Below are 16,535 nucleotides of genomic sequence, written 5' to 3' on the forward strand. Positions count from 1 at the left end.
TTTTAATGAATGAATGTGAGCCTGCACAAAAAAAGGAATGAAAGTGAAGATGCTGTTGAATCAATTGGTTACTCTCTCTGTCTTCTCTCTTGTACTTATACCATCTCTTCAAGCTCGTTTACAACACATTCTAGAACAAGAAACCCACCGTTTTTTTTTCACTCTTGACCAAATCCGGCCTTTAACGGCCATGGACGTTGGAGGCTTGACGTTGGAGGACCCAACGGCTTCCCACCCCTGACGCTAGAAGCCATCGCTAGACGCCACCAATCGTCCACAATGGCGTCAACAACCTCAACCGTCGCCAGCGATCCCCCTGGGCTTGTAGCCTTGGGTCCACGTGGGAATAATGGACTCTTTCTTTTCCCCAAGTTACGGTGTAAGGTCGATGACGGTCTCAAGGAGGGGATCCGCTGTCTTTCTTTGTCGAGGCGGAGGAAAAGCTGCTCGCCACAAGGTTCCAGAACAAGGCAGCTTCCCTCCCTTTATCTGGAGTATGCCTCCACCGGGCGTCTATTCTTCAGATCGCATGATGTCCCCATCTGAGAGATTTGTCATTTCTTAGCGTGCTGCTGACCCTTTTCGTCGCCCGCATCGAGACGAGATCGGGACTACGCATGCACGTCACTGTCAGCTCCGATGGGGGATCGGACCTTGCACGATTCAGACAGCTGTCAGCAGGGGCATGTAGTCTGTTGTGGCTCATCGTGATGGACCGGGGGCTCCGGAGTCGTGGGAGACTTTGCTCGCTCGGACCTGCGGGATTTTGAGCATCCGAGGCAATGACGACGGAGTCTTTGGTGTTTCTTGCGGGCTGCTGTCCTATTGTGGTATTCAAGGGGCATGGATATGTCAGAAGTCAGTTTCCACTGAAGTCATCATCGAGAGCCAAGATGTGACTGCTAGATCACGCCTCAAGAAGTTCATCGGTCAGGGCCCAGGCATCTAGGACAAACCAGTTCATTATTGGTGCAGTTTGGTTACAATTTCATGATAGTGGACTGGCCTGTGTGTGTCTATTTAGTAGGGGCTGTGGTGATTCATTCATCAAGTAACACAGCAAGATGGATGCCAATGAGGCTTGCATTGGCATTTGTTGTGCCATGATACTGGAGATGAAATCCGATTGGAACAATGAGCAGGTTAGTCAATTCATTTCTCGTTCGTTCCACTTAAATCGCCGTTGAGATATCTGGCATCGGATTCGGTCTTCTCTTGGGCAATTCTTCCTTCTCCCACCCTAGACCACCACCTACACCTACAAACAAGAAGCAGCAAAAATGGAAGCTGAAGGCAATTATTTATGTAATTGGCTCGAGTTTTCAATTCCCGTATGAATGGAATGATTCGCAGCGGTATTGCTGTCTAGTTAAAGTGAGCAAGGCTGGGCAGTTGGACAGGTTTGCCTCGGTAAACCTCTTTGTTCTCCGAGAGGGTTTGTGATAATCACATCACCCAAGAACAATGACTCGGTTATTTCTCACCGATGCTACACACAAGAGTCATGCACCTACCTCACCTGATAACCTTAACTGTATTGTAGGGTCATTTGTTTGGTGTGAGGCACTCATTTCATGAGTGACTGCAGGTGTGGTGGTTGAACCATATCGGCCGTCTTGATCGGATACACCCATGGAGAGAACGGCAGGACCGATATAGTCAAACACAAGCTTCTACTGTAATATTCGGCCCTTCCGAGCCTAGGTCTGGTTGCAGACTCTGCCAAATCAGCTTCAGAGCATCATCACATAGGCCAGGTTCTCACCTGACGACTAACAACTGAGACATCACAGCGTTGAACTCCGGCGCTACCCCACACATGCATCCGGTCTGCTGGAATGGACAGGCCCGCATGCGATCAAGAAGAAGGATTCATGATCCTGAAGGCATCGTGAATCACGTCAAAGTGAAACAGGCATCATCTGCCTGGAGGGAGCCCGGTCGAAACATCAAAACTCATGCGCTCCTCTCAATGAAACTTGATAATCTAAACTCACAGGGCGACGACCCGTGTTGGGGAGATTTCCGAGCAAGAGGGCCGATGTTCCTGCAATGACCGTGCCGCATAATGACGGTTTCAGATACATGGGCATCCTTCCGTTGGGGGTTGTCCAACAGCAGTTGGTTGGTCGGATAATCATCCCATATAGTCGTCTAGCGGAAACGAAACTTTAAAGCATAGTGAAACCGTTTCGTCAGGGGCCAGTACGAAGAATAGAGTTGCGAGAGTCTTGGAAGCCATAGCATTGTGCCTGTAGCACAGGATCTGGATCCTACTTGGCGATGGAGAGAGCAACAGGCCACAGACAGAGTGGAAGGATTTACACGCCTTGTTTGAGAAAACTCTTCGATCATGGTTAGGGCTCACAATTGTGTGTTTTGATCGGCATCTAGGGTTGATGAATAACCGAGACGTGCGGGCATGCTTCATGTCTGATCACGATTATCCGCCGTCCGGCTCAACGAGGTAGTAATCGGCCGAGTAGGATAGACAGCAACCGCGGGGATCCATGACTTGACAGACATTGTGGTGGACCAAGCCGGTGGACCTTTGACGTACTGTTGTGCTCGCTGATGAGCAGGGCAAGGAGATAGACGGTCGATCACCTCGTGTCTGTGGAGGTTTGATGAGATTGATGCTTCTCTTGGGCTTCTCGGCGGTGTCAATCAGGCAACTCTAATTTCTCGAGATAAATCGCGCGGTAGGATCTTTTGCTTGGCGGACTCGACTCTGTCTATTCAGAGTCCATGGTTCGACCACCTTCTTGGATTCTGAAACTCGGGGTTGGTTTTAGATCAGGGGCCCATGGCGGGTCGGCGCACACTAGGGCGAGAAGAGAGACAGTGGCCGATCGAGTCTCGCACGATAAACATTGTCTGTCACTGTTGAATGCACTGTTGAGCGCCAAGGGCAGAGTTGAAATGGCGATTTGCAGAGTCCTGTCATGTTGTTGGCGGAGAAGAGAATGGTGGAGAGGTTGTGAAGATCTCGACAAAACAAACAAACGAGCTTCAGCATATCATCACGTCATGCACATCCAGGCTCAGACTGAGTGTGACAGAGTGAAACGCAGGATTGGTTCATGAGACTCATAGTGCGAAGCGGTGAAAGAGATTCTCGTAACAACAGACTCGGAGTGTAGCGAAAGCAGGTGAGGCCGAAATACGGGATAGCCAAGCAGAAGTAATAATTAGGTCCCTATCAGTCAGCAAAGATCTGAAATAGCCGGACGGAGAGTTTGCGCAAGTGCCAGGGCCTCAGCTCAGGGACCATCAAGCCTCTCCACGGCCCCTCGCATGAGTGAGGGACGGGAGGGCTCTTGATTCGAGAGCCCTGGCGCCGCGGCCACAGCCTGAAAGGCCAGACTCGCCCAGCGACTCAGAGATACCCATGACACACCCTCACAGACCCTCACACGCATTTCCCCGAAAGACGCCAGGCCAGACGGAGGCATTGCCAAGTGCCTAACCAAGCTTGGCCAAGACCACAAGTAAAATTAGAAAAAACACACAATAAAGAAGTCTTGGGTGTGGCGGATGGGCTCGGCCGGTCCATGACTGGAATGCGATGCCTCGTGATGGAGGCTCGTGTTTGCTTCTCCCTCTAGATCCTCAGATAGTCTTTTTTCTCGCCTCCGAATCTCTTCTCGCCTCCGACAGAAATGGCCTCGTGGAGAACCTGCAGGAATGTCAGATCAGGGTGACGTCGGCTCTGTTCTGTGGAGACCACAGTGAAAGAAGGCCATGGGTCAACACGATGGATCAACAAGGACGCTTGGACGAAGCGGGAAGGATGGAGAAGGACAAAGGAGGAGAACCGGCTGAGAGATGGGGAAGACGGACGAGACTCGATTGCTTGCAAGTCAATTGTTGAACTCGGCACTGACCGGGCCAGGGATTGTAGTGACCTCTCCCGCATAATGACAGGCCCGCTCCATGATGCAGGGCATGCATCAGATCAAGTGCTCCCTCTGGATGTTGTGTACGGAGCACTGCGTATTGGCTGGTTGGTTGCACAGCAGTCAGCCGAGAGGTCGCATGGCGGTGGCAGTCTTGTTTGCAGTAGCCAAGCACCGTAAAGAGCTACCGTAATCAATGACCGACATCTCAGTTGAATGACCAAGCTGCTAGTGACATGCGCCAAGCTTGCTACCGACTGCTTATCTCGTGTTTGCTCTGGGCAAGTGACTTGGGTTTGCAGATGCTTCTCCACCGAAATGGGTGACTCTGCCGACCAACGTTGCTGCGCTGCCAGAGATGCGATACGAGCAAAGGCACGAGATTCAGTGACAGACGATCTGATCACCCGGGATTCCTTGCCGGAGCGACTCCATCCTTCAGCGAGTCGGCGACGTTCGGCCGGCCCCCCCAACCAGACCCCTGGGACCTGAGAGGACAGTGCTGCATGAACGGGCGCCGTGTGAGCTTGTGGCAGCCTCTGACAGAGGGGGGAGCCTTCAGGGGTCTGCTGGACCTTGTCTGCGCCTCTCGTCTGGCACATGTTGACCTTTACCGAAAGCAGCCTGGTCCCATTTCCAGTAAAGCGCGTGCGAATGTGGACTCGTCGACTAAACGGCGGCCGAAAGGCTTCGTTTTCAGTCACGGTTGCTACGACGCCCGAACCCTTTGTCGTTGATCATCTCGTATTGGCCTCGGCACTGCTAGCCTCTACGACGACTTTTTCCGGCGTCGTTCTTGGGTAGACAGGCCGTGCGGGATGATATCGTGGATCTTCAGGGACTGTACTGTAACCACGCGCCGTCAGCACAGATAAGGTAGGGAGCTGCGAAGGAGCTTCGTCATCAGGAGAGGGCCGCTTACAGAGACAGATGCTGGACAGTGGCAGCACAGTACGGTAGCAGTGCAGCAGCCCTGTCGCCTGTACGAACGTCATGGGCATCCTCTCCCCACCAGTGTCATGGGGAGATCAGATCACGGTCGGGCTATCAGCCTATCGCGCACGTGCGGATTCGTAAAGTCCCGGGTGCCGAGCACCTTTGAGCACCTTTGTGGCAGTCGCCTCTGGGTGTAACGATGGTGACTGGTTGAACGATACGATAATTCATTCATTGGATATCAGAGGCAATTGAATTGGATCGTTGACTGTTGAATGTGCATGTTCAGGTCAATTCTGCGTGAGCCACTGTGGCTGGGCTTTCCCCTTCTGGTGGCCGCGTAATACAATGGATGTCTCTGTCTGCAGCATCGTCTGCTTCTGGACCATGGCTGGAACACGTCTCAGTGGTAGCGTCCACTGAGAGGCCGCTGGAACCGTCTTTCCTGCCCGCTCTCGTCCGTGGTAGGGGGCTCTTTCTTGGCCTGCGCCAGGGTGAGACCCCTAGACCATCTTGGCGTCGCCCCGGTCGCTCTTGCCCTTGACCGGACGGCTCCATGCTCCATCAGGGGTTGCCTCACAATGGAAGGAATCCACCGTGGGCAATCTTGACCCACCGGACCCGAAGCGCCTGCCCAAGCTAGTCCTGGAGGCGCCGATAGCAGATGGGCCCTGTCCCGTCTTCGTCTGCTGCAATAAAACACCACCATCTCCAGCTCCTCTCCGGACTGCCTCTCTTTTCTTATTTGCCGTGGCCATATATTATTCCCTATTAATCAACCTGCTTCCCGTTTCTCACGGAGCCCATTCTCTCCTCGTCTCTCGCTATATCACTTATATACAACTCCTACAAGCGGCGACACTCTCTCGAAGCCCTTGAGAAAAAGCACCTTGATTTCATACACCACAGACAACAAACAGCCTTACCTTTGAAAACCTGACACAGCTTTTGCACGACGCAATGTTCTCCAAGGCTCTTTCTACCGCCGCGGTGGTCCTCGCTGCCGCCGGCCTGGTCTCTGCCCAGACTTATACCGACTGCAACCCCCTCAAGAAGAGTATGTTTGCCTGATGGGTGTTGTGGGATATCTGTGTGTTTCAACCTGTATCATTGCTAACTCGCGCCTAGCCTGCCCTGCCAACCCTGCCTTTGGCGATAACAAGGTCGACTGCGACTTCACAAAGGGTGAATGCGACGCCTTCCACGGCATGATTGGAACCAACCTCAAGTACGACGGCAAGGGTGCTTGGTTCGTTATCAACAAGGAGAGCGATGCTCCTACCATCCGAACAGACAACTACATCTTCTTTGGCCGAGTCGACGTCGTTGTCCAGGCCGCTCAGGGCCAGGGAGTTGTCACCAGCGCCGTCCTTCAGTCCGACGACCTCGACGAGATCGATTGGGAGTGGGTTGGTGGTGACAACGCCCAGGTCCAGTCCAACTACTTCAGCAAGGGTGATACCACCACCTACGACCGCGCCGTCTACCACCCCGTTTCTGCTCCTCTCACCTCGACTCACAAGTACTCTGTTGAGTGGACCTCGACCAAGATTGACTGGCTCATTGACGATGCCGTTGTCCGTACTCTGAACGCTGCCGACGCCAAGGGCGGATCTGCCTTCCCCCAGACCCCCATGCAGATCAAGCTCGGAACCTGGGTTGCTGGAGGCAAGGACAGCAACGCCGGAACCCGAGAGTGGGCTGGCGGTTACGTATGTCATGATCCTTCCCTGATATTGAAATATGCTGACAAGTATAGACCGACTTTGACGATGCCCCCTTCAACGCCTACTACAAGAGCGTTACCATTGTCGACTACGCTGGCAAGGACGCCCCTGGCCAGAATGCTGGTGCCAAGGAGTACGTCTACGGCGACAACTCTGGTGACTGGACTAGCATCAAGGTGAAGAAGACCAGCTCCACCGACGACGACGAGAAGACCACCACCAAGGTCACCAAGACTAGCACCACTGCCGAGCCCACCAAGACCAAGACCGCCGAGACCACTTCCACCGAGGAGGAGACCAAGACCACCTCCAGCGAGACCAAGAAGGAGACCAAGACTTCCACCAAGGATGAGACCTCGACCAAGGAGGAGGAGACAACCACTGAGCAGGAGACTAAGACCTCTGAGGTCGCCACCACCTTCACCACTGCTGCTGCTACCTCCAAGGACGCCGGCGCCACTACCACCGAGGCCGGATCTGTCTCTGGCGGTGCCCAGGAGACCGGCTCTGCTACCGAGACTGGAGATGACGCTGCCCCTTCAGTCAGCACCGTTCCCGTCAACTCTGGTGCCCGATTGGCCGGCAGCGTTCTCGCTGCTGCTGGTCTCTTCATGGCCCAGATCCTCATCTAAAACCCTTCACTTCTGGATGTACACTATCTTGTTCTGGGGTCGCAAAGCATGTAGAGCTTGCAGACTACACGCAGAGAGCAGACCATTCTAATTAACTTATTCGAGTCGATCCTTACGCTCGCCAAGGCAACGCCCCCTTATCGCTCGAAGAGTTGTGGAATGGAAAGAGGCGCAACACGCACGCACACAATTCAAAGAGGGCACTTGGCAGGCACAACACCTTTCAAAGATGCTGCGTTTTAATGGGCCTGCTCTCTAGTGGTCGTATCCCAAAGAGACAAGAATCTTGGCCTTATCTCGCCTTTGGGGTGCCGAGGCGCTAGGCATGGGGGATTACGATGTTTGGCACGGTGGTTTGAGGATATGATTGAGCATGGATTGGATGATTACATACACTTGGCATCTCGGATGCGGACGATTGATTTTGAGTTGTTTGATTTGGGTTAGAATTGTCGGATTTTACACAATGATGCATCGCGGATGCTTTTTTCGCACGATACCTTTTGATAGAATTACACATGACAGCGATTGCCTTTATCCGGAGTCCCTGATCAAACCCTGTCGAGTCCCTGCCAAGTCCCTGCGCTGCTCATTTCATCCAGACTCCACGAGAGCCACGTCTCTGCAGGTCGGATAGAGGCACAGAGAGGGTCCTCATTTCCCTCCCATTCTGGCCAAGGCCCGTCAGTCTGGGCGATGAGGCGGCGCTAGAGAAGAGCTAGAAGATGCCGGGAACCGAGCTTTGAGGGATACAAGGGCCGTTTTTGCCGTGAGGGGGAGCTTTATTGAAGGGGAACAAGAGTCAATAAGTCGCTGACGCGTATCCATACTCCGGAGATAATACTGAGTTGGCCGTACATCAATAATCGCCCATAGTCTGCACGCAGGCCCTGCCCAACACCAACACCACCTGTTGACCCAAGGCTAAACTAATCAATCTGCCGTTCGTATTCGAGCCTTGGCCTCATCTGTAGCGGTCCTTGAGGGAAATGACGATGCTTCAAGACGGACCTCGTGGTTTTTGCTCCCCCACGTCTTGACATCCTTGTCTCTCTAACTGGGGTAGACACAACCTGGTTGATTATGATTGACATATGAAACCGCATCGACTTATCGCCAGGCATTTGGGACCGTGAATGTCACTTGGATTCCTCTGTTGAATGACGTGACAGGCAAAGGAGAGATCCGATACTGCGGGGGGAAGGAATTTGTGAGACACAGCCCTTGAACACTATCACAGCTTGGACATTGCCCCTCGTAGTGAATGTTTTGGCTTATCAGTTGCAATATTACTCCTTTGTTCGTTATCATCGCAAGTCAACTAGCGGCGTGTCAGCCCGCCAATGCAACGCGATTTACAGCGCTAAGGATGATCCTCCTTGCATGCCTCGACTCGTGAACGAAAAGGGATTTAATTTTCGGTCGTCTTTGTGGTACCGCAAGGGTTGACATTCAAAGGATCAATCCCCTTGTGGCTTGAGGCTCATGATGCTACTGTATCTGGTATGAATATTCAATTTTCTTACACATAGTCTACTTTTGTCAATAAACTGGAGGAGCCCTTGTTTTCAGTCAAGGACAAACCGTCAAGTCAATTAGCTTGGCTGAATAGAGCCAAAGTCTTGGGGTGATTGTCTTCCTCAATTGATGTTACTACTTCGATCCCATGAGTGCCTAAGGGCCTCCGAGCCATACCTCGTCTTCGTGTTGTCTTTCTGGTAGTTGGTAGGTGGCATAGGGAGTCTTGTTGCTAAGACGTTATGATTGCGCTGCTTGATTCTAAGGCGGAATTGAGGTGAGAATGACGTTTCTCTCCTCTTGAGAGCTTTGATCGGTCTATGGCTCATTGGGTACTCCTTGGAGATCCTCATGGGATATATTTATCCGCCAAAGTGCCCAAGGACCTCCAAGCCGTACCTTGCCCCAGTGTTAGGTCATTAACAGTTAGCGCTGACTTAAGGAAACATGGCTGATAAGGCCTTATCATCTGTATACTTTGATCTGGGGCGACATATAGTAGAACTGAAGGTATTGTGATGAACGAGAGCTTTGATTGGTCTGGGCCCCTCATCGTGACCTGCTTGGAGGCTTAGGAGCACTGGTGATAGTTTCGTCTTGTACTGCTGATATGGATCCAATCAAGTCTATGTGGACATGACTTCGTGACTGGTTAGTGGCTGGCTTGAGAGGCTTGCTGCCTTCGGTGAAGACTCATCCTTGACACTCACCAACACCATGACATCTGGCGACAACTAAAGAGCTATAGGGTTAAGATATTGTATCAGGTCAAGATTATATCCATATGGCCATTTGAAGTTCCATCGAGACTGTCGCCGAGCCTTCAACTCCAAGCATCAACGATGCCGCCGCGACCGCCCATCTTTCTTCTCCCCAACTCTCCGTCCTGTCGCGTTCTTGATCGGTTCAGCGATTTACCCGACGATGTTGAAGTTGACGAGGATGAATCTGGCTGTATCCCCTTCTGGCCTCTACTGCAGCATCTCCTTCGCCTTCCTGTGTCATCAGTCTCACAACTCATAGACCGGATGCAGACCATTGCCGCCAACGCAGGCACATGTCAAGACAATAACTTTGCTACACTGAAAGAATTTGTGAGCACCCAAGGCGAGGACAAGTTCTTCAGCATGATATGGCCGAAACTGCGTGACATCGCCCTTAAACTTCCGACCTACTTCCCCAGCGGACGACTTGAGCTTCTTCAACCAGGCCTACCTCTACGTCTGAGCCATGGCCAGGTCGCTTGCTTGGTCATACATCAGTTTCTATGCTCTAGTGTCCCTCAGAGAGACGATGAAGGCTACCAGGACTTGGGCATCTGGTATTCGTCTGAGCAACGACATCCTGCAGCGGTAGAGATGTACCTCGAAGCACTCTTCACCTACTTTGAGTGTCTGCCCGAAGCTTCCGATCTGCTTCAGGATCACAATAGTTTTACGGGTGGCACCGAAACCTGCGTCATATACGAGCTGTATCGGAAAGAGGGCGAAGTGGCTCTGGAGGCGGCAAAGTTGGCACCAGTTCATGTCAACTATCTTGACACCCACACAACCGATATACAGAACCCCGAATTCCAAGGAAAAGGAGGTGCTGCCGTCGTCTCTGCAAACAAAGTAATTGGGTTCGGTCAGTCGGCGACGCAGGAAGAGATATTTGTCGGCATCGCACCGGAGAGTTATCCTGTCGTCCTGGTCGCGCCACACCTCGAAGATGACACCGTCATTGTTGTGTCAGGTGCAAGAGCAATGTTGAGTGTCAAGGGTCAACGGAGGCAGATTGAATGGAGTCGTGTTGGTGTGCCATCCCTGACTGAGGATGTCGAGCAGCCGGGCGGTCGACTCGTCTTCATGGATGCGTTGGAGATGGACATGCTTGGATCACCATCTGAAGGGTCTCTACCTGATCTGCACCCGGAGAACATCGACCGAGAGATTAAAAAGGCAACCGCAGGCTTCGTATCCTACCGAGGAGATGCTGTCTTTACCGGACTCTGGGGCTGTGGCGCATTCGGAGGCGACCCAGGGGTAAAACTGGCGGTTCTCTGGATTGCGGCGGCGGCGACGGGAATTAGACTTCATATAGTTCTTGGCCCTGGAGAACACGAGCTCGGAGTTGCATTCGAGAGGGTAGTCAAGGTCGGTGAGGGCTCATCTGCAAAGATGATGAGGGACACGTTGTTGAAGGCTCCGGAGAAACTACGAAGGGAAGGGATCCTGGAGTGGATTGAACAAGCGGTGTCAGGGACTCCATGACACTTGGCGTAGTATTTCCAAGACCTGAGTTTGAGGCTGTGTATCTTGGCCGGCACTTGATATCATGTTGACTTGTCATGAGGATTCAGAGTGAGCGCGTTTTCATCCACAACCCCCTGGATAATGTCGTCTGTTGGCAAAATCTGTCTTCCTGGAATATTGGATTGGAGGAGAAACTTCAGGATTCTCCAGTTGCATTTGTCATGTATCACCTTGGCAGGCGGCATGTTGAGTCAGGACCAACTTTGAGATGTCGTTGAAGCTGCCCAGGGGCTGGGTAGGAAATGGACTCATTCCTGGCACAGCCAGCAGGGCGGTTAAGAAATCTTCAGATATTCAACGAATTAGAGGCATGTGTTACTTTTACTGTAGTTACCACTAGTTTGAGCAACAGTGTTGAATGCGTGGCTGTAGAAAATACGCAGTTTCTTCCTCCTAGTATATCCCAACAGCCTTCAAACAGCATGGCAGCCAAACAACTCATTGCAAATACAGGGTAATCTACCCTCTCATGACATGAAATCTTTGTATTCCAAACATCAATTAAACTGGGGTATACAGAAACACGCTCCAAAATGGAAGCCAAGACAAGAACCAAATTTCCGAAAGGAAGACTCAACCCGCTTACAAGTCAACACCAACCTTTCCAGAAACCATGATCCTCCTCACTTGGCAAGAGGTCGAACTTACTTGGCAGAGTCCAACTTACTTGGCACCCTCAGATTGACATCCGACTTAACCGTCTTGACGTTGCCTCGAGGGCGGCTGTGCCATGTTTTAATGGGGACTGCTTGCGCGTTTGTCAGATGACAGGGTATACCTGCGACAGGGGAGTTGTTGACAGTCCCGGCATGGCGGGTGGTATCCCTGTGCACGACGGGAACTGGGGACTCTCGGAATGGGTTCGAGAGTTTGGTTTGAAGTACGCGTAACATTCAATTGGAATTGAGTAGAGGAAAAAAGAGAGCAATGAGTGAGGCTTGCGTCGGCCTAAAGTTTACTTGACAGACCTACCCAGGATTGTCCATACTGGTCTCCAGTCCACAGCAGGAGAGAGTATGTTTACCGTCATGACCTGACTAGTATGTTCGCTAGCCAAACCACTTCACTAGCCATCATACACCTCAATCACGATAGGCCAGCTACCACTTTAAGCTTCTCTGCATTACGCTTTTAACCTTTTCTCTAGGCGCTCATTTCTATCTTTGAGCTTATTACTCTATCTTGAGGCGATTCTTGCCCAACTATTCAATCACTGCTCGAGTGTCTGTCATTTCAGCACAAAAGGGGCATCGTGCCTCACCGTCGCTTCACCGTACCTACATGTCATCCTTGTCCGCCAAGCCGGATGGAGCCGTCTGGACCGTGATAGGGCAGATTAAAGGGAAGGTACATGTTGCGTGATGATGGCTTCAGTGTTCGCAAGTAAGATGTGATAAGCTGACGTTTCACTTACACCTTCATATTCTAGCTCTTGTAACTGTAGACAGACTGTATTGTAGGCGTCGTAGTTAACAGAATCAACAAAAACTGTCGATCCGATCACCCATTTCCGACTACTACCATAGATCGCCCATTCTCCCGTCGTCGAAAACGCAAGGCCTACATCTGGTCAGTCCCCGGGCCCTGCATCCCGATTAGGACAGAACACCTCCGAAGGGAGCTCCGGGCGCCCCCACTTTTCCTCGGGGCGCCTCCGTTTCATGTCCCCCCGGCTTCCACACAGACATCAGTTCCCCATCGTCATCGGAGAATTCTCCCATTCGTGCGACTTTGTTTCTGTTCCTTGTTTGCCATGCGACTTGGCGTCCTTGTTCATTAGAGGTGGAGTCCTTACGGCAATAACGGCATCTGGCCCAAGACCTGTGATGGCTTCAAGTATAAAAGAAGACCGGATGGCATCTGGAAACCAACTTCTCTTGTCTTTGTTCCTCATTCCAAGCTTTTTCTACCTCATTCTCTCGTTTGTTATTCGTTCGTTACTGTCTGGACTGGTTCCGACTTCCACTCTTTGAAAACTATCAAAAACACATCACCTTTCAACCAATTTCAAGTATATATAAACCGTCAAGATGAAGTTCCTCGGTCTTCTCAACCTCGTCGCGCTCGTCAGCGCCGTTCCCACCCCCACCATCAAGGATGAGGCCGGCAACGTCCTCGCCAAGCGTGCCTCCATCACTGAGAGCTGCAACATCGGTTACGCCACTCAGAACGGCGGCACCACTGGTGGAAACGGCGGCTCTGTGACCACCGTCTCCTCCCTTGCCCAGTTCAGCGCTGCCGCTGAGTCCACTGGCAAGAAGGTCATTTACGTCAAGGGCACCATCTCTGGCGCTGCCAAGATCCGCGTCAAGTCTGACAAGACCATTGTCGGTGCTGCCGGTGCCACCCTCGACGGTGTCGGTCTGTACATCAACAAGCAGTCCAACGTCATTGTCCGCAACCTTGCCATCAAGAACGTCAAGGCCAGCAGCGGTGACGCCATCGGCATCCAGGCCTCCAAGAACGTCTGGGTCGACCACTGCGACCTCTCCTCCAACAAGAACAACGGCAAGGACTTCTACGATGGTCTCCTCGACATCACCCACGCCTCCGACTTCATCACCGTCTCCAACACCTTCCTCCACGACCACTACAAGGCCTCGCTTGTCGGCCACTCTGACAGCAACTCCAAGGAGGACACTGGCAAGCTCCACGTCACCTACGCCAACAACTACTGGTACAACGTCAACTCGCGTGCCCCCTCTGTCCGATTCGGCACCGTCCACATCTTCAACAACTACTACCTTGACATTGGTGCCACTGGTGTCAACTCTCGCATGGGTGCCAACGTCCTTGTTGAGTCCACCACCTTCGAGAACGCCAAGACTGCCCTCACCTCCGTCGACTCCAAGACCACTGGCAAGATCACCGTCAAGGACGTCTCCCTGGGTGGTGCTGCTTCCAACGCTCCCGCTGGTTCCTTCTCCAGCAAGGACATCCCCTACAAGTACACTCTTGTCGGCAGCGGCAAGGCCAAGAGCGCCGTCTACGGAACTGCTGGCCAGACCCTCAAGCTCTAAGCGGCTAACTATTAGCCCATGCCGATGGAATGGCTATAGTTTCAATGAGGCCTGTCTCACTTTGTAGTGTACATATTTACTTGATAGCTCAACTTATTGGTTGAACTTGTCTATAATAGAAAGCATTGGCCGAACATGGTTCCGTTATCGTGATGTATTGTATGTATGTAGGATAAGGCTGTCTATCTAGGGATGGTATTAACTTCTGCCTCTGATCAGCTCTGGCTATTCCACCACTCGTTCATTGTCTCTCAGGCGATATTGCACCAATTGTCTGGCACTGGCTCTGAGTCCTTTCCAGTGACACCGACATCATTCCATGCCTTCTTGACCTTCTTCGCAGCAGACTCTCCGTAAAGATCCTTGGCACAGTCGGCTGTAACATCGGCAAACTGCTTGAACGTGCACTTGGAAGGGACCTTGCCAGACTTCATCGCCTCCCACCAGATCTTGCCTGCCTTCTCCCAAGAGTATCCGCCAAATGCGACCGAGACAAGGTGGAAGGCTTTGTTGGGAATCCCAGAGAAAATGTGGACTCCACCATTGTCCTCAAACATCGTCTTGAAGTACTTCATGTGAGCAACTTGTGGATCTTTGCCCTGTATACTGTTAGTTATTGCCGGAGAATTAGCCTGTGAACTTACAAAACGTGGATCATCGTAGGCGGTTCCGGGCGCTTTCATGCTCCTCAAAGCCGTGCCTTTGACCCCGGGAAGAATGCAGTCTTCACCAACGAGCCAGTCTGCCGCATCTGACTTTTCGTCTTGAACCTTTTGCTTGACCATGATGCCAAAGACATCAGAAATGTGCTCATTCAGAGCACCAGACTGACCGTAGTAATCAAGAGGGCTGGTGTGTTCCGTGACTGCGTGGGTCAGCTCGTGTCCGATGACATCGATGCACCCAGTGAAGTTGTTGAGGAACTCGTCACCATCCCCAAAGACCATCTGCAGCTTCTCGGGATCCCAGACTGCACTGTTAGCAAGGAAACGAGTGGTTGTGGAACTCACTTACAGGCGTTTTCGTAGCGTTTTCCAAAGTGCACAGTGCTGATAATATCCATGTTCTTGTTGTCGATTGAAAGCCACTTGAAATACTTCTTGTAGAACTCCAAGACGATACCAACGTTGTCGTAGGCCTCGTTGACAGCCTTGTCCTTGGTCTTTGCCTGGCCTTCAGAGCGAACGAGCTTTCCCGGAAGATCACTCTCGTCGTTGCTGTTCTGGGCGTCATGGATGGCGCGGTATGGGGCGTCTTTGGGAGAGTCCTTGTCCTTGTCTGCGTCTGCTGCAGCACCGAGAGACTGATTCGACGATTCACCTGCAAGAAGTTGAATAGAAAAGTATGGAAAATCACGGGTTGACTCACCCTGCTGAGAGGCTTGGACTCTTCCGAGAATCTGTTGGAGATGGTTCAGATCTCGCCTCGCACGGGTGCGAGTGCTTTCATCAACCTGATCTGACTCAGAAATATGGCGAAGCAAGGAGTCAGGGATGATGTGCTGAGGCTGAAAGTTGACGGGGCGACTGCTTTGATAGCCACGAGGAGTCGTCAAGGCGGCGAGACGCTCCTTTCGCAGACTAGTGATTCTGTCATGAGCTGCGAGCGAGGCCTGAGCTGCTTTGCGAATGTGTTCTGGGTTGCTTTGGCTGTCGGCAATGCCACGCAAAAGATGAGGGGGAACTATGTAGCAACGGCAAGGCATGGTGAGGTTGATTGACGTGAAACGGGAGTTGAATAGAGTGATATAAGTGAACTAATATTTTCTGGGACAGTAATGATGTAGATAGGGACGATGCTGAGAATCTAACAATGAAGCAGATGAAGATGAGTATGAAGGGGAAGAGGTCAGTTTGGAGAATTGGGAGATCCTTTTGATCCCTTCCGCTCAGACAACATCGAGGCATGTTGGGAAGGTATCAAGGAGGAGGAAGGCCCTGGCGTTGATGACGAGGTGAGGAAAGACATGGTCACAAGGGAAGAACGGCGTCTTGTCTCGTGTCAGTATTGTAGTTAGTTCTACTGAGCCTTGGAGCGGGTTTCAAGACGGATTGCATCGCTTACTCCGAGATGTGAAGTCCGAGTCGAGATCCATGATGATCGGGTGGTGATACTGGCCATCCTAGCACCACGTGAATCACTCGCTTCTTGAATGTTGCGTGCATCCGAGCCCACGGGAGCTCGACAGCGTCTTTCTCTGTGAAGCATTTGGTTGTTCCATTGCGTCAAGGAAGGAGCCGTTGGGGCCCTTTCGCATGCTACGAACTCCCACCACCACAAGAATTCAGGGGAAATGACCAACCTAAGGGGATGCACCTCCTGGCAAAGACCGCAGCGTATGAAAAGAATGAATTATTCAACGCCTGAATGGTTCCGCCGCATTAAGATTTTCGTTCTATTGAGTGATGGTAAAAGCTGGCGATGGTAGGTGTTGATGTTGATGGGAAGCTCCTGCCCAGATCTCTCACCCCTTGCTCGCTGCCACATCTGGAGGAAGGTACAGTCTCCT

At 51.9% G+C, this 16,535-nt stretch overlaps 4 protein-coding genes across 4 annotated transcripts; 3 read left to right on the forward strand and 1 right to left on the reverse strand.

The window, feature by feature from the left end:
* Positions 1–5,795: 5,795 nt before the first annotated feature.
* On the forward strand, positions 5,796–7,194 carry MRS44_005925 (uncharacterized protein; the record flags this gene model as incomplete). Its single annotated transcript, XM_046280581.2, has 3 exons — positions 5,796–5,892; positions 5,964–6,547; positions 6,595–7,194. The coding sequence occupies 3 exons, from the start codon at positions 5,796–5,798 to the stop codon at positions 7,192–7,194; spliced, it is 1,281 nt and encodes a 426-aa protein (XP_046140499.2).
* A 2,360-nt stretch (positions 7,195–9,554) lies between these two features.
* On the forward strand, positions 9,555–10,964 carry MRS44_005926 (uncharacterized protein; the record flags this gene model as incomplete). Its single annotated transcript, XM_046274718.2, has 1 exon — positions 9,555–10,964. The coding sequence occupies one exon, from the start codon at positions 9,555–9,557 to the stop codon at positions 10,962–10,964; it is 1,410 nt and encodes a 469-aa protein (XP_046140498.2).
* Positions 10,965–13,036: 2,072 nt separating this feature from the next.
* MRS44_005927 (uncharacterized protein) lies at positions 13,037–14,026 on the forward strand (the record flags this gene model as incomplete). The annotated part of the gene is made up of 1 exon (XM_046274717.2): positions 13,037–14,026. One exon carries the CDS (start codon positions 13,037–13,039, stop codon positions 14,024–14,026), a length of 990 nt encoding a protein of 329 aa, XP_046140497.1.
* Positions 14,027–14,277: 251 nt separating this feature from the next.
* Positions 14,278–16,121, reverse strand: MRS44_005928 (uncharacterized protein; the record flags this gene model as incomplete). The annotated part of the gene is made up of 5 exons (XM_046279294.2): positions 14,278–14,625; positions 14,671–14,996; positions 15,041–15,346; positions 15,395–15,709; positions 16,091–16,121. The coding sequence occupies 5 exons, from the start codon at positions 16,119–16,121 to the stop codon at positions 14,278–14,280; spliced, it is 1,326 nt and encodes a 441-aa protein (XP_046140496.2).
* Between the last annotated feature and the right edge of the window lie 414 nt (positions 16,122–16,535).

This window comes from Fusarium solani, assembly GCF_023522795.1.
Source record: "Fusarium solani strain SB1 chromosome Unknown bctg00000003_1, whole genome shotgun sequence".
Lineage (NCBI taxonomy): Eukaryota > Fungi > Ascomycota > Sordariomycetes > Hypocreales > Nectriaceae > Fusarium > Fusarium solani.